Source organism: Phodopus roborovskii, unplaced genomic scaffold, assembly GCF_943737965.1.
Source record: "Phodopus roborovskii unplaced genomic scaffold, PHOROB, whole genome shotgun sequence".
Classification (NCBI taxonomy): Eukaryota; Metazoa; Chordata; class Mammalia; order Rodentia; family Cricetidae; genus Phodopus; species Phodopus roborovskii.
Window position 1 is genome coordinate 318,081 of NW_026125902.1, and position 26,691 is coordinate 344,771.

The 26,691-nt window shown below is 39.5% G+C and overlaps 1 protein-coding gene and 1 non-coding gene across 4 annotated transcripts in view; one reads left to right on the forward strand and one right to left on the reverse strand.

Annotated features, from left to right (window-relative positions):
* The window catches only part of Phka1 (phosphorylase kinase regulatory subunit alpha 1), a 141,177-nt gene that overhangs the window by 78,610 nt on the left and 35,876 nt on the right, over positions 1 to 26,691 (forward strand). For 2 of the 3 annotated variants that reach the window (XM_051178933.1, XM_051178934.1), the window contains exons 18-26: positions 223 to 389; positions 3,351 to 3,527; positions 4,990 to 5,081; positions 8,746 to 8,885; positions 17,523 to 17,679; positions 18,212 to 18,291; positions 21,470 to 21,548; positions 21,694 to 21,823; positions 24,691 to 24,792. In XM_051178933.1, the coding sequence (XP_051034890.1) occupies positions 223 to 389; positions 3,351 to 3,527; positions 4,990 to 5,081; positions 8,746 to 8,885; positions 17,523 to 17,679; positions 18,212 to 18,291; positions 21,470 to 21,548; positions 21,694 to 21,823; positions 24,691 to 24,792 (1,124 nt within the window). The remainder of the gene's footprint in view (positions 1 to 222; positions 390 to 3,350; positions 3,528 to 4,989; positions 5,082 to 8,745; positions 8,886 to 17,522; positions 17,680 to 18,211; positions 18,292 to 21,469; positions 21,549 to 21,693; positions 21,824 to 24,690; positions 24,793 to 26,691) is intronic. The other variant, XM_051178935.1, reaches the window with a different exon arrangement.
* LOC127217945 (U6 spliceosomal RNA) lies at positions 24,017 to 24,122 on the reverse strand. The gene has a single exon (XR_007834129.1). It is a non-coding gene; the product is annotated as a U6 spliceosomal RNA (small nuclear RNA).

Consider the following 26,691-nt stretch of genomic DNA (forward strand, 5'->3'; position numbering starts at 1 on the left):
TTTTTTAAACTAGACATTTAGCATAATATGCAGCAAAGGAAGAGAGTAGAACTACTCTGTTGGAGGATTGGGAACTCTAATTATTGGTCTTTCTTTAAATATCTTGTCCCTAACATATTAAAACATGCCAAACTTTATTTTATTGATAACTGTGGCTTATTTGTATATCTTTTAAAAAGATGATCTCTGGTTTTCTGTTTCTGTCTACCCTGTAATTGTAAGGATCCAGACAGGTAAATTGTCAGAGTTTTTAAGAACATCTTGCTGCACACACTTAAGTTTCATGGACCCTGGACCTGAGGGTAAGCTGTACAGTGAAGATTATGATGAAGACTATGATGAGCTGGAATCAGGCAACTGGATGGATAGCTATGATTCAACAAGTAATGGTAAGGAGGCCTTAAACTGCTCTGGTTGCCCAGACATGAATACAAATGATTGTTTAGCTTCATCATTAATAACCCAGGTTTCCAGCAGTCTCACAGTATACCATCCTTACTCCTCTTTAATACATTTATATTTCTACTTTTGTTTGGCTTCACTTTTCTTTACTTCTTTTTGGTTTCTGGTCTAATATCTCTGTGGTAACTGATTGTGGGCTATGGGATTAGACTATGCCTTACTAAGATTAGGGAGGATTTCTTTCTTGAGCATTTTAAGTAGCTGGTGATTTGAAATGGGAAAAAACAATGGTAAATAAAAAATATTTAATCAGTAGTGCAGTTGAAAACATCATACACACACACACATATTACTTTTGGCATTAAGAAGCATAAAAATATGAGATTTGGTTAGAGTTATATTTAAAGTTTTATATAATGCAAGGAATTATATGTTATATAGTTTTAGAGACATGCATTGATATTGCTGAAGAGGTCTCTGTAGTTTGAAAAAACCTTTTCAGAATGCCTGTGGCTGTTATGTGACAACTGAGACAAATAATGCATATAATCAGTGCTAAGGCAAAAAACCTGATGCCATGAGAAAGCATTCTGATAGCATGGATTTAAAATGACTAGGAAACACTGGCTGCAGTGCAAAAGGACTGACCTTTGCAAGACAAAAATTACATTGTTTGAATCTTCAAACAAAAATGGTCAATAAGAGAATGGTTCTTCTAACTATCTAAATCTTGGTGGACTGGCTTTTGTTCTCTGGATATTTGACTGTTATCAACTATCTTAAGATACTAACAAACATAATCTCATAGAGTATGCCAACACATTAGAAGTACTAAGTATTGATTTTTGTTTGGGCTCAACATTTACTCTTTATCCCTCCTTATTTGCTTAGTATTTCTTTTTGTATAAACCATTTTGAAAATTAAATGAAACTGATATCCCTCTATTCGAGGACCTGCATTATATTCAAAGATTAACTATCTGACACTAGGATGTCATTGAATTTGAGTTCAATTCTTACAGCTCTGCTAGATCCCATTAGTCACATCAGATCACAGTGGGACTTCTGAAGAAGTCACTGAAGATTGTCCAGAAGTGATGATGCATGACTGACTTAGCCAGCTTAGGTAGTGACCCCAGCACTTCCCTAACTGTATATATGATGAATGTCCATATTAAAGTGTGACATTTCCTTATCTGTATGCTGGGAATTGTGACATGTCACCATCTACTAAGTTCATGCTCAAAAACCATGAAATAGAGTAAAAAAAAAAAAGCCTCATGTTTTGAGTATCAGGCCTTATTCATAGTTATCCTTAACTGCATGTGACCACAAGTGGTATGTACCTATAAGATGTGTTGCAAGGAGCAAGCCTAAGAGAATAGAGACCATATCAATTCTTGTTTTTTCTTCTTATTTTTTAATTTTTTTTCAATTTAAAAACAGTCCCATTTTACATATCAGTGCCCCGATACCTCTCACTCCCATCCTTCCATGCCCTCCATCGACCCTCCCAACCCACCCCTTACCCACTCCCCAAGTATAGTGAGGCCTTCCATGGGGGATCATCAAAGTTTGACACATCATTCAGGCATCTGGGCTGAAATAGAGGGAATGGGTTCCCAAAGTCCATTCATGCACTAGAGATAAATATTAGTTCCATTGTCAGAGGTCCCATAGACTGCACAGGCCTCCCGATTGTCACCCACATTCAGAGGGCCTGATTTGTTCCAATGCTGGTTCCCCAGCTGTCAGTCTGGGGTCCCCATGCTCTCACTAGGTCAGGTCAACTGTTTCTGTGGGTTTCTCCAGCACAGTCTTGACTCCTTTGCTCTACAACTGGACTCCAGGAGCATGGCTCAGTGGTTAGCTGTGGGTGCCTGCCTCTGCTTCCATCAGCCACTGGATGAAGTCTGTTCAGGGGGCCTGGTTTGGGATCAGGAAAAGAGACACAACAGTGGAGGGAGCCATTATGGGTTTAAAGAGAAATCTAGCACTATGGAATTGTACAAAGATCCACGAGGATGACACCAACTAGGATTCTAAGCAATAGTGGAGAGGCTACCTTAAATGATCTTCCCCTATAATGAGATTGATGACTACCTTAAATCCCATCCTGGAGCTGTCATGTCATCTAGTGGCTGATGAAGGAGGGGGCAGAGATTCCCACCTGGTCTGAACTCCTCAACTCTAGTTGTAGAGAGGGAGGAGTGACGAACAGAGGAGCAAGACTATGATGGGAAGACACACAGAGCCAGTGGACCTGAGCAAGTGGGAACTCATGAACCTCAGTCTGACAGCTGAAAAGCCAACATAGGCCTGCAAAAATTTTTAATGCCTAACACACTGCCTGCTCCATAGTAACAACACATATTTGGTGGATAAATAAATAAAGGTGACTATAAAAGCAATTTGTGGCTGATAGTCCTTTCTTTACCAGTGGTATGTAAAGATGCTTTTATGTTAGTCATTAGAACTAGTGTTTGTAGACTGTTTTTACAGCTAACTCAGTATTTGGTGGAAGATTTTTACCCTTCCCTGACCTTTCTTTACAAAATTATCTTTCTACTAGTAGGACTTGAAGGGGCCTGTCCTGCTCCTTTTCCAATGCTGTCCCCCTTCTTGCCACCACTACCATCACAACACAGAGAAATTATGAAATCCTTGCTCTACTTGTTCTAGAACAACAAACCCACACTTCTTTCAGTTTTCGGTAACTTTACTTGTCTCAGCAAAATTGAAGAGCAGATGGGTCCCCATAAATGGCTGTAGCCCCTAAATCTTTATCTATAAAGTTATACAATAATGACAAGTTTTTTCCCATGGGAAAAAAAACACATAAATAGTGTTTTAGGTATAAGATCCAGTCATTCTGACTGCTGGGGTAGATTTTGGAGTAACTAAGATGTTCATTTTTGTCTCTTCCCCTTCCCCGACTAACCTTGCAGCTCGCTGTCGTGATGAAGTTGCTCGTTATTTAGACCACCTTTTGGCTCACACTGTTCCCCATCCTAAACTAGCTCCTACCTCACAGAAGGGAGGGCTAGATCGGTTCCGAGCTGCTGTGCAAACAACTTGTGACTTAATGTCCTTGGTGACCAAGGCCAAGGAGCTGCATGTACAGAGTGAGTAATGCCATTAACTCCCTAGTGTTAGACCCAGATAATATGAAGCCAAGATGGAAGCAGGATGTTGATTCCACCATGAACAAAACTTGGTTTTGTTCACTGCTTTGTACTCAGCCTCTTGGGCAGCAGCTAGAATATAGTAGGCACTCAAATCCTTATTAAATCAGTGATATATATATATATGGATATTTTCATGTAGTCTGGTTTTACCAGCAAGACACTGAACAAATGAGCATATTCAATTTTAATATAGAAGTAACATGTGGAAGAGGTTTTCTCATTTGGAAAAATTACTTCTTTGAGGGTAATTTTGTTTAAAGATAAAGCATCTTTAGAATTTCTATTATAAAACAGGATAGATAGAAACAGAGACTGACTGTAAGCTACAACTGCTTCTCCCTTTATGTCCACTATGAGTGTGCATCTGGTTGTCCTAGCCATGCAGCACTCAAATATAAATGGTCATTCTTCACAGCATAGCCAGTGTCCTCTCTATAACCAGTACCTTCCATTAGTAATTTTTCATTGGAGGGTATGTTCTGTGTGTTGCAAGAGTAGCCAGGGTTTCCAAGACTGCTCAGTATCTCTGTGGTTGCTACATGTGGAGGAAAAGAAAGGCTCCTTAGCCACACCTAAATACCTAAATGCTACATTATACAGAGGATGAGAATGATTGAGGTGCATGCTCTTGCTACCTAAATTTTTATTGACAATTACTAACCATATACTAAATGTGAGCACTAGGATATTGTTTAACATTGAGACTAGGGGAAATTGTAGTATGCCCTTTGGTTATGCTCCCTCGAGAAAGGGTTTATGCAAGTTCATTAAGTTGCATTTATCATTTGTAAATCAGGAAACCAGAATTTAATTCCCATTACTGTTATTTACTTGCTTGACCAGTTATTTGAGTTCTGTATTGTCTGCAAAATGGTGAAAATGTCATGCAGTTCAGTCCTTACAGAGGTTATGGTAAGTATTTCCACTGTGTAAGTAAGACATCTTAAGAATATCTCAAGGTTAATCAGTCACTACATGTTTTTTGATTCCCTAGATAGAATCATCCAGTTGCAACCTCTGGAAATCAAATATATGGCTAGGAAAGCCAAGAAAAAGTAAAATGTAACTGAGTTCTTTCTCTTATGTGCTTTTATATATTTATGTGAAAGTATCAGTGATAGCATCACTGTGATAGTTAGTGATCATGTTAATAAATGTAATATCTCATATGACATAGAAAATCCTTCCAAAGTATAAAAACATTCATTGATGAATTGGATATTTTTAAAAAATTACCTAATATCCACATTTCTTTTTATTGATATCAATGAAGGAAACTTTCAGCATTCTTGTTCTATAAAGAACTGATCCATATTTTACCTTATTGCTGATGTCAACCATGTATTTTATTAGTTTCCTACTTATTTTAACTGTTTCCATAAATGTCAACTTCTTACAGATGTTCACATGTACCTTCCTACGAAGTTATTTCAGCCTTCTCGCCCTTCACTCAATTTACTTGACTCACCTCAGTCTCCACAAGATAACCAGGTAACTGTGCACATGTTTCTGTCAGCTTTTGGTGAAAATCTGCCATCTTTTTTATTGATTCTTTGTTAATTTCACATCATGCACCCCATTCCCACTCATTTCCCAGTCCTTCTATATCTGCTCTCCACCCTTGGAGCCTCCCCCACAAAAGAAAAAAAAAAACATCTAGCCAACCCCTCTGGGAAACCATTTACCTGTTCCTATATCAGTTGCAGCCTTCTCTTACACTGGTCACAGCTGTGGCATCTCCAGGTTTACAGTCTATGTACCAATCTACCCTCTGTGTCTTTCTTACCTCCCCATCACATACTTGTTCATCATAATGGTGTTGGAAGCAGCTTTACTTGCAAATATTCAAGCAATAAGTCATTCATTGGTCAGGTTCAAGGCCTCTGGCTTCCTGTATGCCACAATACTGGACCTTCACCAAGTCTCCTCTCAGATATCCTGATGTTACCCAGAGTGGTAGGGATCCTGTGGCTTTGGTTCTGCAGGACCAGGTGCTTCATGCTCTCTAGCAGGTCATAGCTGGGGTAGATGTTAGGGTGGGCCAATTCAAGGTCCTGGATCTGATCCTGGATGGTAGCTGTCCTTCACCCGTGAATTTGGGGCCAGGTCCCCCATCCCACCCCAGTGAACATTATTATGGCTTCAGGCAGAAGCCCAGACCGTAGATAACCCCATGGCCTTTAGTGGTAACCGAGACCTCTGACATCAAACAGACCCTACCAAGGTATGACTACAGACCTAGACATGGTCCTCAGGTAACAGTATGGCCCTTGGACATCAACACTGCTTCAGGCAGCAGCTCAGACCACAGGTAATGTGGGCTATGGGTATCAACACAGACATGGCCTCAGGTGGCAATACAAACCAATAAGATCAGTTTGACACCCACCACACAACCCACACCCACACCCCAACCCAAGCAGCAACATGGCCCAGGGACATCAGCATGGCCTCAGGCACCAGCCCAAACTATAAATATCTGAATGGCCCTCACTGGTAACACAGGCCAAGACATCAGTATAGACCCTGGCTGTTATAGGCCCACAGACCCTGACCTCAGTGGCAAGCAGGCCTGGATGTGACCATGGCCTCAGCTGGTTATTCAGGCTCCTCATGTCAGCCTGTTCCTCACTGCCATCCTATCTCCAGTTCTACCTCTCTCCACAGCACACAAACTGCTCTGCTCATCTTCCGTCTCTCCACCACATACTCTGCCATTCTCATCTCTCCACCACATACTCTTTCATTGTCACTGCAGGGCCCAGGCACTTGGGTGTTTTCTGGCCTGACCCTGGGCCTCAGGACTCGGGAGGCAGAGGCAGGAGCATCACTGTGAGTTCAAGGCCAGCCTGGTCTACAAAGTGAGTTCCAGGACAGCCTCCAAAGCTACACAGAGAAACCCTGTCTTGAAAAACTAACAAAACAGCCAGTATGGTTTCTACTGGGTCCTAGGGTTTCTATTGCTGCAGTGAAACATCATGACCAAAAACAAGTTGGGAAGAAAAGGATTTATTCAGCTTACACTTCCACATTACTGATCACCATTGAAGGAAGTCAAGACAGGAAATCAAACAGGGCAGGATCCTGAAAGCATAAGTGTGGTGATCTATTATTTATGATTTATTAAAGCTTTCCTGAGGATTCAGAAGGCAAAGTCAGCCACAAGCTATAGAGGTCAGTAGGTGGTGGCACACACCTTTAATCCCAGGATTCAGGAGATAAAGGCAGATGGATCTCTCTGAATTCAAGGCCACCCAGGGATGCACTGAAGTGAATCATTCTAAGATAAAAAGCTCACACAAATATGGTCTCAGCACCTGAGATCACACGCCTTTAATCCCTGCATTAGAGGAGTATAAAAGATAGGAGCAGGGTCTTCAACAGTCAGTGTCAGGCATTCATTCTCTAGCTACATTAAGGCTAGAATTAAAATCTCAGGATTCTTCAGCCACGATGAAGAGAGGCAGCAGTCTGAGATAGAGTAGGAGCTAGTGCCCAATTGCTTTGGTTTTCTGGTCTTCAGCTTAAAGTTTGAGTCCCATTTTCTGTCACTGGGTCTTTTATTTTTTGTGTTGCTCAGAAGTTAATGCAGAGGCCAAGGAGAGAAGCTGTTTACTGGCTTGCTCCCCATGGCTTGCTCAACCAGCTTTCTTATAGAACCCAGGACCACCAGTTCGTGGATGACTCCACCCACAACAGGCTAGGCCCTCCCACATGAGTCATTAATTGAGAAAATGGGGCCTATAGTTGGATCTTGTGGAGGCATTTCCTCCACTGAGGCTCCTTGCTTTCTGGTGACTCTAGCTTGTGTCAAATGGACACAAAACCAGCCAGTACATGGTGTTGAATAAAATATTATCAAATGAAGATGCATGTCTTTTTAAGTTGACTCTTCAAGTAAACAGTAGAAAACTACTTCGCTCTGTCATAGGACTTGTTGGTTTTGTTACTTTTGCTTTGCTTTTCATCTACATTTTTGAAAAAAAAATGTGAGGCCGAGTCTCCTGTAACCCAGGTTAGCCTTAAACATGCTATATAGGTAAGGATGGCCCTGAATTCCTGATCCTGTAACTTCCTGCGGCTAGGGTTACAGGTGTGCACTACCACATTTGGCTAACATTTAGAAAATTCTTTGGTTTTTATTTTTTTTTCATTTTACATACTAACCCCAGTTCCCCCTCCCTCCCCTTCTCTTTCCCCCTAACCTCCCCTTTCCCACCCCCCCATCCACATCTCAGAGGGGTAAGGCCTTCTTTAGGGAGTCAACAAAGTTGAGGCAGGACTAAGCCTCTCCCCCTTGTATCAAGGCAGAACAAGCTATCCCTCCATAGGGATAGGTCCTGGGTCCACTTCCAGCTCCCCCCACCTCCAAAAGATCAAGCCACATAACTCTTATCCACATTCAGTGGGTCTAGTTTGTTCCCCTGCAGGTTTCCCAGCTGTCATCCAGAGTCCTTGAGCTCCTATTAGCTCTGGTCAGCTGTCTCTATGGTTTTCCCCAACATGCTCTTGACCTTCCTTGTTCATATGATCCCTCTTCTTTCTCTTCAATTGAATTCCAGGAGCTCAGCCCAGTGGTTGGCTGTGAGTCACTGCATCTGCTTCCTTCCGTTACTGGATGTAGGTTCTATGATGACAATTAGGGTAGTCACAATCTGATTATAAAGGAAGTCCCATTCAGGCACCCTCTCCTCTATAGCAAGGAGTCCTAGTTGGGGTCATCCTCGTGGATTCCTGAGAATCTCTAGCACCAGGTTTCTCCCTAATCCCATAATGGCTTCCTTTAGCAAGATACCTCTTTCATTGATCTCCCTCTCTGTCCTTCCCCCAACTTGTTCTTCTTGATTCCTCATGTTCCTGTCCCCCATTCTCTCTCTTCCACCCCACCTCCCAATTTACCCAGGAGATCTTAACTATTTTCCCTTCCTGGGTCCCTCCATTTGTGTCCCTCTTAGGATCCTTGTTCCCTAGCTTCTCTGGGGCTATGGATTGTAGCCTGATTATCCTTTGCTTTATATCTAATATCCATGTATGAGTGAGTGTATACTGTGAACATTCTTATGGAAAAGGTTTATAGGTGGAAAGATAATTCATTCTAGGGCATCATCTAGTTAAGCACTATTAGCTTATTTTCTTGTTATCATTTATTCCAAAGGTTCCTTCTGTTCGTGTAGAAGTGCATCTTCCTAGAGACCAATCTGGGGAAGTGGACTTTCAGTCACTGGTTTCACAGTTGAAGGAGACCTCAAGCTTACAAGAGCAAGCTGATATACTATACATGCTGTATTCAATGAAGTGAGTGATAGATATTATTGGTATACTTTAATGCACATATTGTGAGGAAGTATGGTACTGTGGAACAATCCTTCTGTACACTGTGACTATGTATTACTCTCATTGATAAATAAAGAACTGACTGGCTGGTAGCCAGGCAAGAAGTATAAGCGAGACAGCCAAACTGAGAATATTTGGAAGAAGGGTGGAATCAGTGGAGTCGCCAGGAGACAGAGGGAGCAAGACATGCTGGAGGACAGGTAAAGACACAAGCCAGGTGGCAATCCATAGATTGATAGGAATGGGTTCATTTAAGTTGTTAGAGCTAGTTAGCAATAAGCCTGAGCTATCCTCCAAACATTTATAATTAATATAAGTCTCAGTCTGTTTATTTGGGAGCTGCTGGCTGGACAGCAACTTCTGCCAACAGTATAGCATGTTAGTCAACTTTTCATTTTATACAAATAACTGAGACAATTAACTTATTAAAGGTTCGATTTAGAGCTTAAAATATTATTTTAATATTTTTAATTAATTTTATGTATATTAATGTTTTGCAAACTCTTTAGCTCCTAATATTAGTATTTTATAGGAAAGTATATTGATATATAACTTGTATTCATTTTCCTGGTTTTTCTTCTGCTTCAAACTCATTTTAACATAGTTCATAAAATTATTTTGTTGTTGGCAATTGAGAATGCAACAAAGAATTTAACAGTTTGTAGTTTTCCTCTAATGAGAGATCAGGTTTCTACTCATGCTTAATAGTGTTTGTACTGTGTTAGACACTTAGTTACCCTTAATTATTATTCAAGTACAAAGAGCATTTAAATAATAACCTGAATTTGGTTATTTTAACTATATAATATTGTTCTTTTTCACATGGAAAAAGGAAAAAATAGGTTTGTGGGAGTTTCATTCCATGGTTGCTTGGCCCTATTGCTTTGGGGTCTGTGATGAGGTACCAGATAATGGCAGCAGCATGGGGCAAAACAATTTATCTAATAACTGGGTTACAAGAGAGAGAAAATAATAGAACAATGCTCCAGTATCTCCTACAAGGGCATACCTCAGTAACCTAAATTCCTGCAAGTAGGCCCTATCTTGTAAAGATTTCCACTGTCTCCCAGTAATTCCATAGGTAGAGGAGCAAGAGTTTAACATTTGAGGACTATCCTGGATCTAATCTATACCATACAGTAAATGGAGCACAGCATTGGAGCTTCATGTACCTGTTTGCTACAGTTTAACAATATACTCATGGTGTGACTTCAAAGGCTGGATTGTCTACATTCACCATTAGTATTATTCCTACCTCATAACATTATTATAAGTATCTGTAAAGTCGGGCCTAAAGAGATGGTTCAGTGATTAAGAGAACCAAGGTTCAATTCTCAGCACACACTTTATAGCTCACAGTCATATATAAGTATACTACCAGGGTATCTAACACCCTCTTCTGGTCTCTGTGGGCATCAGGCACACCTATGCTACGTAGATATACATGCAGGCAGACACATCCATACACATAAAATAAAAATAAATTAATAAAAGTGTGTGTGTGTGTAAAATCCATAATGCAATGCCAGGCAATAGTAGGTAATAACAGATAAATAGTATCAGTATTGTGGTTCTTATTTAGCTTCCACTAATTAGGCAAGCCTACTGGCATTTGTGTGTGTGTGTGTGTGTGTGTGTGTGTGTGTGTGTGTATTTGTGTGTACACATATGTGCATGTTTGTGTATGAAGAGTGTGTGAAGGTATATGTGTAGAGATGCACATACATGCGTGTATATAGGTCAGAAATCAGCCTTAAGTGACATTCCTCAGGCATTATGTATCTTCCTTTTTGATACAGAGTCTCATGCTTATATAGCAAGTACTTTACCAAGTGTGCTATCTCCCCAGTCCTATATTCTTAACTAAACAGAAAACAGAAAGTGGGCATGGTAACTTACGCTTGTAAATCTAGCACTCAGGAGGCTGAGTAGCATGATGACTTCCATGTATTCAAAGCCAGCTGGAATTTCATAATGACTTCTGGTGCCACCAAAGTCTAACTTTGTGAATCAGTGAGTTTTATTGGAATTACTTATAGAAGTATGGGTGAGGAGTTACTTACAGTAGCAGAAATTACTCAAAGACAGCTGCATCACCAAAGCCCATCCCAGGTTGAGTGGCAGTTCACAAAAGCCGTGAACCTAAAACACACTGAATACTGTACAGGCAGCTCAGCAGGTTGAAGAGTCTCCCCTTCAAGTGAATTAATTGGCCTTAACTTCTCTTAAGCAGCTCTGCTGGTTTTTGCTTCTTCTAAGTAGTTGTTGGGTCTCAGTGTTCTTTGCAGCTTGGCTTGTCTGAGATACTTTTTGTCAGTTTGATGGTCTGAAAATGACTTCTGGCAGTATTTATTGCTTACTCTGGGAGTGAGGGACCTAAAGAATCTGGTCAGTTTCATGGACTTCCTGAAGCTGGTTTAAATTGTTTACCTTCTGGCTTAAGGTGCTTCCCTTCAGGTTGGACTGTTTCAATCTGGGAGGAAACTGGTACACAACAGCAATCTCGGGCTCTAGAGTGAGACCCTGCCTCCTCAATAAACATCACTAAGGCTTGTCAGAAAAAAAAAAACAGTATTTTTGAGTGTTTGCTTATGCGTCAGTCACACTGCTAGGTATTGGCTGTCTTCAACTCAGCATGTCAAAATGAACTCATGTGATTTCTTGCCCATCCAACCTACACAAAATTAGCAGGTTTGTGTGTGTGTGTGTGTGTGTGTGTGTGTGTGTGTGTGTGTGTGTGTGTGTGTGTGTGTGTGTTGTGATGACCATGAAGAGTTGGGATGGACCCTCTCCCTTAAATGTGCTTTGAATGCCAGGGTTTCTGATGCCATGCACATATACAAAGAGAACATGGAATAATAGGACTTTCTGGAGAGCAAGTGAGGTCCCTAAATTTCTTCTGAAAAGCTTGGGAGAACAGGGTATGGAGAGTAGACCTGAGCTTTTGATGTGATTGGGGGTGAGGCTGGGGTTACATTCTCACTAGCACCAAAGGAAGGAGCCCTTGGAATTTTTACTCTATTTTCCTGCTGAGTTTAGTACTTGATTCATAAAACATCTTTTCCACTAATATATCCAGCACAGGTGCTTGAAGAACCCAGCAATATGAAAACATCTGTGGACACAGATATCAAACTCCAAGATAGAAAGAAAAAAAACGTTCTTTTCAACAAAAGACTTAGGAAATGAGCAACTAAACAAGACAGACAACTTTTAAAGATTATAGTCACTCTGTTCCTTGCCACACACAATATGAAAATTGAGGTCCCTTCCCTGTCAACAAGGACTGAGTAAGAAGCCCAAACAGTATTCTTCCCCAGCTTAAACAAAACAGACACTGTTTCGCCTTTCCAATACTAGTGTGTCAGTGAAGGACAAAGCCCTCTTACTGTGGTGACAGTATAGAAAACATGAACTTCCATCCCCACCTGATGATGGGTACACTCTCTTCTTCAGAAAATGCTGCCACAAGCAGCCTAGCCAAGAGATTGTTCACTGAGCATTAATCCAAGGTCAGCAGAGTGCACATGGGGAATAGTAATGGAATGCCCCTTCTGCTATGTATCAAGGAAGGCTGAATGGGGGAGCCATACTTCATCCCAAGAAAGCAGTAACAAGGCAATATCTTCTTCCTCTTAATGGTATATTATCGGAAAAGGCTTACTGGAATTTATTTAATAAGTTCTATATCATTGAAACATATTACCCCAGATGTCTAGGATACCAGTGAAAATTGTTTGTTACACCAAGAACTAGGAAGTTCTCAACTTAAAAGGGCAAAAGGAATTGAGAGTCAGCAGAGATAAGGCATATGCTGGAATTAAACAAAAAATCTTGTGGAGGAACTCTCAAAATACCTCAGTGCATACTTATGAATACTCCAGAAACAAATGAAAAATAATATGTCTGAGCAAATGAATAGAAAACATAAAAGAGAGCTAAATGAAAATTTTAGAAATAAAAAATATAGGAAACAAAACGAATCAGTGGAATGTAAAGCTCGGAGGTTAGAAGCATTGAACTTGAACAGAGAACTTTGGAAATTAACAAACCTAAACAACAGTAAATAGGACCTCAAGGACATGTAGGACTATAAAACATGGCCACAATGCTTTTATTATTTAGATTATTAAATATCATACCTTAATACTATTGGTGTTCAAAGACATCTTTGACTGTATGGTAATGTTTTGTTGCAGTTGACTTGGTGAATTCTAGACATAAATTCAAGTCCACGCATTGTACTTAGTTACTGTATTTCTCTAATTGTTTTTTAAATGTCTATACTGTCTCTTCCTAATATTGGTTTGTTCTGTAGTGTTCACATTCTTCATTTTGCTGAGTGCGTACTCATGAGGTTATTTAAACAAGTTCCACTTTCCTTTGTATTGCCTATAAATTGATAATTACCACCACAGATTTGGTAGATCTGAATTCAGTTTTTAAAGAAAGACAAGTTCAGGGGTGGGTAGAGCATACCAAAAACATATAATGTGTGGCTATTAATTATTTCTCTTAAGTGGAAAGTCAAAACCTCACTTTGTACATACTGGGCAAGTGCTACACCACTGAGCTACAATAATCCAGCCCATGACTGTTGATATTCTTGTCATATTATGGTTAATTCTGTCTGAGATTAGTGATGTATACCTGTAATCTCAGCTTGGGAGATGGAACCAGGACGATAGAGGACTTAAAAGCTGATCTTGGCTACATAGTGGGTTCAAAGCCAGCCTGAGCTACATATACTGTTTTAGAATAATAATGGCTAGGGATGGTGCTTACTGGTAAAGCCTTATATAAAATGCAAAAGCTCCTGAGTTCTATTGCCAGCATGCAACAATGACAACAAAAAGATTAACTGGATATTTTTCATCTACCCTAGTTTTTCTTATAATGGTTTTAGCATCTAGCACTGGTCACTATATCTATCATTTTATTAAGGCTTACCAAATCTCAGCCTTCAAATTCTACATATTGATCTTTTTAATGTGCTCATTTTAACAAGTTTCTTCCCTGTTGAAAATTCTCCAGGTTATTTCCCTTAAGCAGAGGGGGAAAACAAATGTAAAAGTTAATGTAGCACAGAGGAGCCTCCATGATAAAGTTCCTGCATTCACTCACTGGTCTGTCAATGGAGGACCTTCTTTTCCTCCTCCTTCAGACTGACTCATATCCAGCTTGATACCTGTCCCTTTCTTACTCTCTTCTCTTTAGGCAACCCTCTAACACAGTACATATGACTGTTGTTGTGTTTTCATGCATTCATGTCACCCCTCTAGATGAAGCTCCTCAAGTTCAGGAACTTTTCTTTCATTGTAACAGTAGAATATAACCCAGTGCCTTCTACATATACAAAGTTTGGACAAAAGAATGAACACCCTTATTCAGTCCTTATACTTTTTGATGAGGGGGTTACTCGTAGTCAGTACAAGGTCCTGAGTTTAGTCCTTAGCACAGAAAAAAAAAAAATCACAAAAAGACCAAAAAAAGAGGAACTTTTTTAAATGAGAGATTCAGTGTCAATTTCAGTATCAATGTTTATTATAGATGTGGAATTCGGTTTAGAAAGGTAGATCAACATAGTAAAGGTTATACAACCAGGGAACTAGATTAAATGAAAATCTCGGCTTTTTTTTTTTTTTTTTTTTTTTTTTTTTTTTTTTTGCAACTCCAAAGCCTGTGCCATTTCTTTCAACTTAGATATTTAGTAAGCAAGTGAAACCACACAAGTATTTCCATTATCTGAAAAGCCCCCGACCAAAGTGAAAAAAATTTAACCATATATATAATTCAGTTCCTCTTTTACCTTGTGTCCGGTTGGTTTTGTTTGGTGTGTTTTTTGTGTTAACTTGGCACAGGCTAGAGTTACTGGGAAGAGGAACCTCAGTTGAGAAAGTGCCTCCATCAGATTGCCTGTAGGCATTGATTGGTGATTGATGTAGGAGGGTCCAGCTCACTGTGGACAGTGTCTCCTCTGGTCAGTCCTCAGTTGTATAAGAAAGTAGGTTGAGCAAGTCATGGAGAACAGGCCAGGTAAGTGGCATGCCTCAATGGTCTCTGCTTCAGTTCCTGTCTTCATTTTACTCAGTGATGAATTTTTACCTGAAAATCTAAGATGGCATGAACCCCTTACTTTCCAGGCTGCATTTGGTCATGGTCTTTATTTATCACAGCAACAAAAGCCTAATTATGACTACTGGATTTAAAATGGGGGAGAGGAGAGAAGTGTAAAAATTATACTGTAAGAAGAATATATTGAATAGAAAACTGGTATAGCCATTTTGAAAAATATAATCTGATACAACATAAATATATATTTCTCTTTTGTCTTTTATTTTTATTAGTTACATTATTATATACAGTGGATTTCATATGGTTTTCATATATGTATAAAATGCATTTTGATTATATGTACCCCAACACCTGTTACCTTCCTTTGTCCCACTTCTGCTAATTCCTTTTCCCAACTAGTTCCCCTTATTTTTCCATGTCTTTTTTTTTTTTTTGAGACAGAGTCTCATCATCTAGTCCTGGCTGATCTGTGTATACCAGGCTTATCTTGAACTCACGGAGATCTCCCTACCTATGCTTCCCAAATGCTGGGTTTAAAGATGTGTGCACTACACCCAGTTCTTCCATGTCTTTTTGTGGATGACTCAATAAATTACATTAGGGTGGTTTGCAGAAGAATTAGCACCTAAATTTTATTTTCTTAATAGATGTCTAAAATTGTATTATTTAAATATGACTTATTTGACCACTCTCCTAATGATGGACATTTTGGTATTTTCTAATCATTCATTATAACAAATTGTGCTTGTAATAAATAACACTTAACCAAAATTGCTTCATATATATGGAAAGAATTTACTCCATAGTTAGACCACAAGTTGAATTGGTGATGGATCAAAATATGTTGGTATTTTTAACTAGGTTTAGTGGTGCATGTCTATAAATCTGGCACTTGGGAGGTGGAGGCAGAAGAACCAGGAGTCATCCTTGGCTATGAGGTTTGCCTGGGCTACATGAGACTCTGTCTTGTTCTCTTCCCAATACATGTACATATACATGCATATGCATATATTTATAAACATACACATATGTATGTGTTTTAAGTGTGTGATTGTGCAATCCAGTAGCTTATTTTACTCAAAAGTATTACACATCTTTCTCCACTGTTCATTACATTTTTATTAACCCCCAAAGAAACTATACATCCTTTATCCATCATCTACCAATTCCTGCATTTACCCAGCCCTAGTCAACTATGAATTCACTTTCTGCTGTTTGGGAGATTTTTCTGTAAATTGAATCATACACTTAGTGGTCCTATGTGACAAGAATCTTTCATTTAGTGTAGTATTTAATGGCTTGTCTTCCATGCTGTAGCATATGTCAGTACATCATTTCATTACTGCCAAATACTGCCTGTTTGGCTAGAGTACATTTTATTTATTCATCACTTAATGGGCACTTGGGTATCTTTACTTTTCAGGTTTTGTGAATATTGTTAGGGTAAATACATTCATATAAATTAATGTAGACATGTTTTCATTTATCTTGGATACAAAACCAAGAGAGGAAATGCTGAGCTTCATGGTAACTCTGTTTTTAACCATTATAAGAACTGTTAGGCTCTTTAGCAAATTGCCCCCAGAGGCATTGTTCCAATTTTCACTCCCACAAGGGACTGTTTAAGTGATAAGTCACATCAATTTGGGAGTTTTTTTTTTAACAGCTTGATATAATAAAATGTTATCTTGATGTAATGTTCATTTTAGTTTTTCTGGTTATGTATGAGATTGCCTGCCTTCTCCTATATTTATGAGTCACCAATGTTTCTTTTGCCCAATTTTCTTTTGTTGTTTTATACTTGATCTATTTGGAGTTCCTTCTTTTTTTTTTTTAGCAGAAATTGGCCTATGAAATACAAATATTTTTCCTATTTTGTAATTTGTCTTACACTTTGCATAGTTTATTTTCAGTAAGAACTGTTCATTGTTTTATATGTGTATACTTATTGAACTCCACATTGTGACTTTTGGAGATGTTTCATAATAGAAAATCCTCTTCCTTCTAACATTATAAGCTAATTTCCCATAGATGTTTTGGCACTTTAATATTTATATGTCTAAACTTTTTCTAGATAGCTACTTGATATTTTTAACATCATTTAATAAATAATCTACATTCATCATATACTAAATTCCAAATTCCAGATAAGTTTCTCTATCTCTAAGTTGATGTGTGTAACAGTACTTGTATAATAATCATGTATCTGTCTCCTTTTAACACAAATAAATTCTATTGTCATTGGCTCTTAAAATACAGTATGCTTTCAGAACTTGTAGACGTTAAAACTTTTTATTTTCAGTCATGTTGAAGCTTGAGGTATGGGCAAAAGAATATATTGTGTCAACGCGTAGCTAATAAATTAAAAAATTTTTGTCTATGAGATTTGAATTTCAAAGTTGACTCATAATTCCAGTTTTATAAGCATTTTTAATAAATAGTTTTCTACTAAAGGAGGCCAAAACAGGCATCTCCATTATAACACAAAAAGAAAATTTTTGTACTCCCATCTTTAAATTCCAGAGGACCTGACTGGGACACTGAATTGTATGAAGAAGGGGGTGCTACTGTCAAAGAGCTTCTTAGTGAACTGTATGGCAAAGTTGGTGAAGTTCGGCACTGGGGTCTGATCCGCTACATCTCTGGGATCTTAAGAAAGAAGGTGGAGGCGCTCGATGAGGTACTCAGAAGTTCCTGAATTCACACAACACCGAAATGGGGGACACTTAAAGTTACTCCAGTGCTGGGAGTATAGCACAGAAGGAGGGTACTTGCCTAGTGTTCCTCTATTCAAGCCTTTGCACTGCAGGGGGTAGGGGAAACCTTGATTTTCCTAATTGATTTTTTTTAAAGCAACCACAACTTCTAATTGTTTTTGATCATGCATAAAGTTTGTGATATTCAGTTAGCTTTTTATTTGTGAATGGAAGGTAAATGTTACAGGACCATAAGGACTACAGACTTTAGAGGTGTTGTATACCATAAAAATTTGAGATCTTAGTGATTTTATACTAGGCTGAAAGTCCCTGCCTTCCAGAAGATGAAAGGGCTTCATGGTTTCTTCCTGGAAGTCTGTCTTCTGATCATGTTTCATGAGGAGAGCTTGGTATGTTTGTGTAAGTTAAGGGGGAGTAAAGTTTTGTTGACTGAGAAGAAAAATGTTTGGAAATCTGAAATTTTTTGAAAAGGTAAGCTGCCCTACCTCTTCCTAGGCCTGCACAGACCTTCTCTCCTACCAGAAACACCTGACGGTAGGACTTCCTCCAGAGCCTCGAGAGAAGACCATCTCTGCGTAAGTGGGATATGTGGTCAGGCTTTGATAAGGTTTCTCTGCACTTTTAAGAAATTGTGTGAGGAATAGATGAGAGCAAGAAAAGAGATACCATAATAGAGGGAGCCATTATAGTTTTGAAGAGAAAAATGACTCTAGAGAAATGTCCAGAGACCTACAAGACTGACCCCAACCAACAATCTGAGCAACAGTGGAGAGGCTAGCATAAATGCCCTTCCCTGATAATGAGATTGATGACTAACTTATCCAATATCACAGAACCCTCATCTAGTAGCTGATGGAAACAGAAGCAGACACCCACAGCTAAACACTGAGCTGAACTGGAATCCAGATGCAAAGAAGGAGGACAGGACCAGGCTACAGAAACCCACAGAGACAGCTGACCTGAACAAGGAGGAGCTAATGGGCCCCCAGACTGATAGCTGGGAATCCAGCATTGGACCGACTTAGACCCCCTGAACATGGGTCTCAGTTAGGCCTGGGCAGTCTGAGGGACCTCTGACAGTGGAACCAGGATGTATCCCTGGTGCACAAAAGAACTTTGGGAGCACATTCCTCATGGAGAGATACTCCCTTAGCCTAGAGACAGGAGGGAGGGCCTAGTCCCTAATCCAAATGACTTGACAGATTTAGATGACCCCTCCTGGAAATCATCACCCTCTCTGTGGAGTGGGGGGGTGAGGTAGGAGGGGGATGGGGGGCATGGGAGGGAGGGGAAAGGAGTTGGGATCGATATGTAAAATAATAATAATAATAATAATAATATTTTTAAAGGAAAAAAAGAAATTGTGTGAACTTACCATAGTTCTCTTGTCCTAATTTGTATAATGTCTTATATGCAGAGCTGCAGAACAGGGCACAAGGAAATGAAAGACAAAGTGTATAGGAAGTAATACTTAAATTTTCTTATTGGCTTTTCTGCTCATTCTAAAACACACAAAAACACTGGACATCAGGAATTAACAGCATAAAAGTTGATCAACTATAGTGTAAAAAAGAAATAGAAGAAATTAGGTGGCTAGAGCATTGGGCTGTTATTGATGCAGCTTCATGCTGCTGAAGCAGGAATCAACTGTGTGTAGGTCAAAGTTGAAAGAGGAAATGGGCCCTTACAGAGTATCCTAAAGTAGCATGTCTGCATGAACACTGTTACCAGTTGCCACTGGCCAGTATGTTGCAGCTTCTGATTAGCAGTAGTCCCCTAGGATAGGCTGGGACTAGAGGAAGTAAGGACTGGAAAAGTTACAGTGGGCATTTCATTCCTACACATAAGTATCCATTTACTATTAGCCATGCCAGTGAAGCTCATCTGCATGAAGTCTACTTAATTTCATGTTATTCTAGTGCCAATATTTAAATATACAAGCATATTGTATTTGTAAGAAACATTTTAGAAGGAGTCTAACTTCAAAAGTGATCAGAAATCAGTCTGGTTTCCTATAAAAGAATGATCTAAAAGCAACATAACCCCCACCCCTCCCGGCCTGCCAGTTCTATTTCAATAACCAGTGTAGTAAAAAGGGTTGGGTATTTTGTTTGTTTGTTTTTTGAGGCAGGGTTTCTCTGTGTGGCTCTGTAGACCAGGTTGGATCTCAAAGATCATCTGCCTCTGCGTCTTGAGTGCTGGGATTAAAAGCATGTACCACTACTTCCCAGCTTGGGGTTGATATTTTTATTGATTGATTTTTTTTGAAACAGCCTCACTGTATGCCCCAGACATTCAATCCTCTTACACCACTTCATTCCTAGTTCATATATATGATTTCAGCTGCCTATGGAGGTCCATTGTATAGAAGTTTAGAGAGACAAGTCCTAGGGTATGGGTCACAGGTTCTATATGTAAAGTCTTAAATATACTTTAGGAAAATAGTTTGGTTACCTTGCTTGGACTGTGATATTAAAATATCACAGACTGGGTGGTTCAAACAACAGAAAAATGAGTCTATAACAGTTCACAGTGTCAGAAAGGTTGGTTCCTTCTGAAGGCTGTCAAGGACTGTATTCTAGGTTTCTTGGCTTGTACATGACTGTTTTCCACTAACTTTCTTCATATTTTTCCATCCTATCCATATCTTTGTGTCCACATTTCCCCTTTTTATAAAGACATCAGTCTCATTAGATCAGAATCCATCTTAATAACTTCATTTTAATCACTCTAAATAGCATATTTTCCATTAAAATCACCCTCTGGTGTACACAAGCTTTGAATTTCAACATATGAATGCTGAAAGATGCAGTTTAACCTGTGATGCCTTATTTTTAAGAAGCAGAACCTTATATCACAAATAAGATCAGTTTTGTGTCACTATAGACATTTGAAAAGAATAATGCCTTGGCATATTCTTGCAAACTACACCATGTCAAGACTGGAGAGATGGCTCAACAGTTAAGATCGAATACTGCTCTTGCAGGACCTAAGTTTGTTTCCTAGCTTCCATGTTAGGTAGCTCACTACCCCTTTGCAACTTCAGCTTCAGGGGGGAGGGAGTGATATAACACTTCTGAACCTCTGAGGGTACCTGCATTCAGGTGCACATACAACCCCCCCACATGTACACATAGACACAATGAAAAATAAAATCTTATGTCATGTCAATGAGCGAGCCATGGGTGTGGCCAGATGTGATCTGTGTCTCTAATTTCAGCACTCAGATACCCCAGGCAGGAGGATCAACAGTCTGGGCTATATAGCAAAGTGCTATGTAAAACAAGTAAACAATGCCCCCCCTACAAATACACAACAAAAAGACCACTCACAGAAAAGTTTGAAAGTCACAAATATGAATGTATATGTGAGTGTGCTTATGTTTGCAACTGTAGCAGAACCAAGGAAACCATTTGAAAAATCAGCATAACCCTTACGATGTGACTATAAAGTAATAAAATGGTTTCCAAAGGGCACAGCTTAAAAATAGTCGTTATGCTTACTTGTCACCTATTAAAGTTTAACCATGAAAGACTGGTCTGAAAAGACATCAAGGCATGAGTTTTAAATGAAAATTATGTTAATATGGCCAGAGTGGGCCTCAGAGGCAATTAATTGCTTTTTGCTCTGAATAACTTGAAGTAATGAGGGGTTGAGGCAGTGTTTGGACGTGCATTGAGTTTTTAATTTTTAAAATGTATCTAGGTTTAGTTATTGTAGAATTTGATCTTTATTCACTGTTTTCTTCCTTAGACCTCTACCATATGAGGCCCTCACTAAGCTGATAGATGAAGCCAGTGAAGGAGACATGAGCATTTCAATCCTTACACAGGTGGGCAGCATTACAAAGCCTAGCCTGGCAATTGATATTTCAGTATTTGTTTTTAATTTACCTGACAATTTACAAAGACAACAAAACAGACCTTATGAAACCCATGCTACAAGTTTTTTTGTGTGTGTGTCCCTTCTGTACACAGGAAATAATGGTATATCTTGCCATGTATATGAGAACTCAGCCCGGCCTCTTTGCTGAAATGTTCCGACTTCGAATTGGTCTAATCATACAAGTTATGGCAACAGAATTGGCCCACTCTCTTCGGTGCTCAGGTATTTATTTAATTTAGTAACTAATTTTAGGTGGAATCCACTTCTAGTCCAGATCCATGGAGTTTGGAATCAGGAGGGAAAGGAAGGTACAATTTATATATCCTTAGCTTAGAAGTTGTGTTTGTCAGTCAGTAACTAAGTTAGCAAAAAGATGGCGTATTTGTATACTGCTTCAACAACTTTAAAATGTCACTTCCTGAGGACTCTACATTCCATATACTTCTTAACCAAGTCCTTTTAGCTAACTTCTTCCCGACACCTCAGGGGCTTTAGAGATTGGCAAACTGTGTTGAGTTCCGATGGAAAGAAGGAAGCTTCTGGACATAAGTGTGAGTTACTAAGTAGTGCATCATAGTCTCAATGGTCTGTCAGCACCATGATCAAACAAGGAAGAATTTTTATTAGTACTTACCTAACAAGTATAGTAGTACTTTCTCATCAGGACTGCCTGCCTACAAACAACCCAGAGACTTATTATTAATTTTGAAAGCTGGGCCTTAGCTTAGGCTTGTTCCAGCTACTTCTTATAACTTAAATTAACCCGTAGTTTTTAATCTTCCGTTCTTCCATGAGGCTCATTACCTCATCTCCTTACTGTTTATCCTACTTCCTCTGTGTCTGGCTGTTGACTCCACCTTTCTTCTTCCCAGAGTCCTCTTTGTCCCCAAAAGTCCCAACTAACCTCTTCCTGCCTGCCTAGCTATTGGCTATTTGACTCTTTATTAAACCAAGCCTTGGAAAAGATACATCTTCACCGTGAAATATTTCACAACAAATAAGACTTGATAATTATTCATAGGTTTGTCAACGTAACATATTTAGTTAGGAAAATATTGGGACCTGAGGAAGCTATACAGAAGAGCTGTCCCACAGATGTTTCCAACCTTGATCGGGCTACACAACATTTGTCACCTATTAAGTTTGTGCTTGAGGAGCATTAATTGAATTTTGAAAAAAATTCTAGGTAGTGGTGGCACATGCCTTTAATCCCAGCACCCAGGAGGCAGAGGCAGGTGGACCTCTGTGACTTTGAAGACAGACTGGTTTATAGAGAAACCCTGCCTAAAAAAAAAAAAAAAGAAGAAGAAGAAGGAGGAGGGCTGGATAGTAGTGACACACGCCTTTAATTCCTGTACTTGGGAGGCAGAAGCAGACAGATCTCTAAGTTTGAGGCCAGTATGGTATACAGAGCAAGTTCCAGGGCAGCTATGACTACACAGAATACACCCCATCTCAAAAACAAAACAAAACAACACAAAAAACAATCCACAGTTGCATGCCTTTAATTTGTGAATTTGAGTCTAACCTGGATTACATAGGCCTATATGCTGATACCATGTCTCCAAAAACTGTAAATAGGTTTATAGTTTTGTATCAGGACATATTTATAGCTATGCTTAACTACATGTGAGTTAAACATGCCTAAACTATAAGAGGGTTGTGTTATGGGACAGATTCCCATAGCATAACTTTTTTTCATTAAAAAAGTTTCAACAAGAACGACAAAATTTGAGGAACTAGAGATGGCATAGAAAATATAATCACAGTTGCAAAATTAAAACTAAAACTTGTTTCACTTAAATTTCTCAAAATGGCTTTTTAAAAATTATTTATTTTTAATTATGTGTATATTTGCATGTCTGTGTGTGCATATGTGAGTACAGGTTTCTGTGTAGTTCAGGGGTTATCAGATTCCTTGGAACTGGAGTTAAAGATGGTTGAGTTATGAGCCATCTGACATAGATGCTGGGAACTTAACTCACATCCTCTACAAGAGCAGTATGCACTGAGAACCACTTAGCCATCTCTCCACCTCCGCATATGGACTTACATTTTTCTCTGAAGGGCTGGAAAGATGGCTCAGCAATTAAAAGCACTGGCTCCTATTTCAGAGAATCTGAGTTTGAATCCTATCACTCACATGGTGACTAACAGCCATCTTAATTCCAGTCCCAGAAATTTACCGCCCTCTTCTGGCTTCCTTGAACATTACATGCATGTGATACATAGAAATACATGCAGGGAAAACACCCATATTAATGAAATAGGTAAATATAGTCTATATTTTTAAAATTTGAGATATTCTTATGTAGCTCAGGTATGCATGCATTTGTGATTCTCCTGCCTTTACCTCCAGAGTATTTATATTATAGAGAGGTGTCACCATGCCTGGTGCACAAAAGGTATATATATAAAAATATGGAACACTTCATGAATTTGCATGTCATCCTTGCCTAAAGGCCATGCTAATCTTCTTGTATCATTCCATTTTTAGCATATGTGCTGCTGAAGGGAGTACCTCAGTATTCTTAATAAACCACAGACTTGCCTCTATTCTCTTTTAATCATATACACTGAGAACTTTGGAGTGTGTGCATGAACATTCATTGCTGTTCTCTGAATGTTTTTACTTCTCTTATTATCCTTCATTCTTCTCAGCTTCAAATAAAAACTTGTGGAGTTAGCCAGCAACGTGGAAATAGGATGAAGAAGAAACTAGTGGGCTAGCTAATCTAGTCAGTTCTTTAATAATTAAAATTCTAATGCTGTATGAATAACCACGTGTATGGTGTTATAAATTTACTCTCTAATTACATCTTCTGAAGTAAGTGACTTAGAAATCCTATGAAAGGAAATAGAGGGTCTAATCCCCATCTTAGAGAGAGGAGAGGGCACATCCAAAGGAGCAAACCAAGTGTGGTCACGTATGTCTGCAACTCTGTCATTTTACAGACTGAGGCAGAAAGATGGCAAATTTAAGACTAGTGTAGGCTACACAGTGAGAGCCTGTTTTAAGGAGAAAATCAAAAATAAGGAACATATGGTATGCAAATTAGAATTCTTTTGCCCGAATTTCTGTTCATTAGCTGAAGAAGCCACAGAGAGCCTGATGAATCTGAGTCCTTCAGCCATGAAGAACCTCCTGCATCACATTCTCAGTGGCAAAGAGTTTGGAGTGGAACGAAGTGGTAAGACCCAAGCATTGAACTTATATTTTGTTTTAATTCTCAGTTTTACAGTGCTTTTCTTCTATTGGAGGGGCATTTAGCCCCCCAAATAAACAAAACCTGAATAAATAAAACATTTAAAAGTAAAGCTATCTTTTGGAACAAGATTTGAAAACTAAAAGAAAAAGTTGAGTTTGGGTTTTGGAGTGGGGGGGAGAAAGCTCAGTGGGTAAAGTGATAGTGCCTATAGAAAAGCTGGGCTCAGTAGCTTGTGTCTGTAACCCAGCTCACCCCTGTACTCATTTGCTTTTATTGATGTGGTATGCACCATGGCCAAAAGCAACTTGGGGAAGGATGGCTTTATTTGGCTTCCATGTCTGGTCACAGTCCATCCCTGAGTGAAGCAAAAGCGAGAACTCCAGGACAGCAGGAACTGAAGTGGAGGCCATGGAGGGATGATACTCAACTGGCTTGTGCCTCATGGCTCACTCAGTTAGTTCTCCATGCCACCTAGGACCACTTGCCCACAATGTCCTGGGCCTTCCCACAGGAATCATTAATCTCAAAACTAACCTGAGAGCAAATGAATGGAACTAGAAGAAACCATCCTGAGTGAGGTAACCCAGTCACAAAAAGAGGAATTCGGTATGTACTCACTCATGTATGGATTATAGACATAGAGCAAAGAATCACCAGCCTACAATCCACAAACCCAGAGAAACTAGGAAACAAGAAGGAGCCTAAGAGAGACAAAAATGGTCCACCAGAGAAAGGGAAAGGTACAAGATCTGAGCAAATTGGGAGGATGGGGTGGGGTTTAGGAGAGAGAGAAGGGGAGAAGAAGAGGGGAGAGGAGAACATGAGGGAGCAGGAAGATTGAGTCAGGGAAAGAAGAGGAGAGCAAGAAAAGAGATACCACAATAGAGGGAGCTGTTAATAGGTTTAAAGAGAAATCTGGCACTAGGGAATGTTCAGAGATCCACAAGGATGACCCCAACTAACAATCTAAGCAATAGTGGAGAGGCTGCTTTAAATGCCCTTCCGTGATAATGAGATTGATGACTACCTAGAGCCTTCATCCGGTAGCTGATGGAAGCAGAAGCAGACACCCACACCACACTGAGCTGAACTCCTGGAATCCAGTTACAGAGAGGGAGGAGTGATGAGCAAAGGGGTCAAAACTAGGCTGGAGAAACCCTGAGAAAGAGCTGACCTGAACAAGGGGGAGCTTATGCACCCCAGACTGATAGCTGGGAAACCAGCATAGGACTGACCCAGACCCCCTGAATGTGGGCAGTCTATGGGACCGCTGATAGTGGATCTTATTTATCCCTAGTGTACAAATGGACTTTGGGAGTCCATTCCACATAGAAGGATATTTTCTCAGCCTAGACACATGGCGGAGGGTCTGGTCCCTTTTCCAAATGATGACAGACTTTGAAGACTCCCCATGGAAGGCCTCACCCTCCCTGGGGAGCAGAAAGGGGATGGGATGAAAGTTGGTGGTGGAATTGGGATTGACATGTAAAACAAGCTTATTTCAAATTTAAATAAAAATTATTATAAAATAAAGAAAAACTGCCCTGACAGACTTACCTACTGGCCATTCTGATGGAAACATTATCTCAATTGAAGTTCCCTCTTCTCACATAACTGTAGTTTCTCTTAAATTGATGAAAAGAAACTAACCAGAACACTCCTATGGGGAGATGGGAGACAGAGATGGAAACAGAAACAGATAATCTCAAAAGCTTGCGAGCCAGCTAGCCTGACACATGAAGCATTGAACAAGAGAAACCCTATCTCAAACACGGTAGAAGTCAAGGACCATCACTCAAGGTTCTTCTCTGACCTCTACATGCATACCATGACAGACAGGTCCCCCCCACTCTCTCTCTCCTGTCTCTCACACACACACAA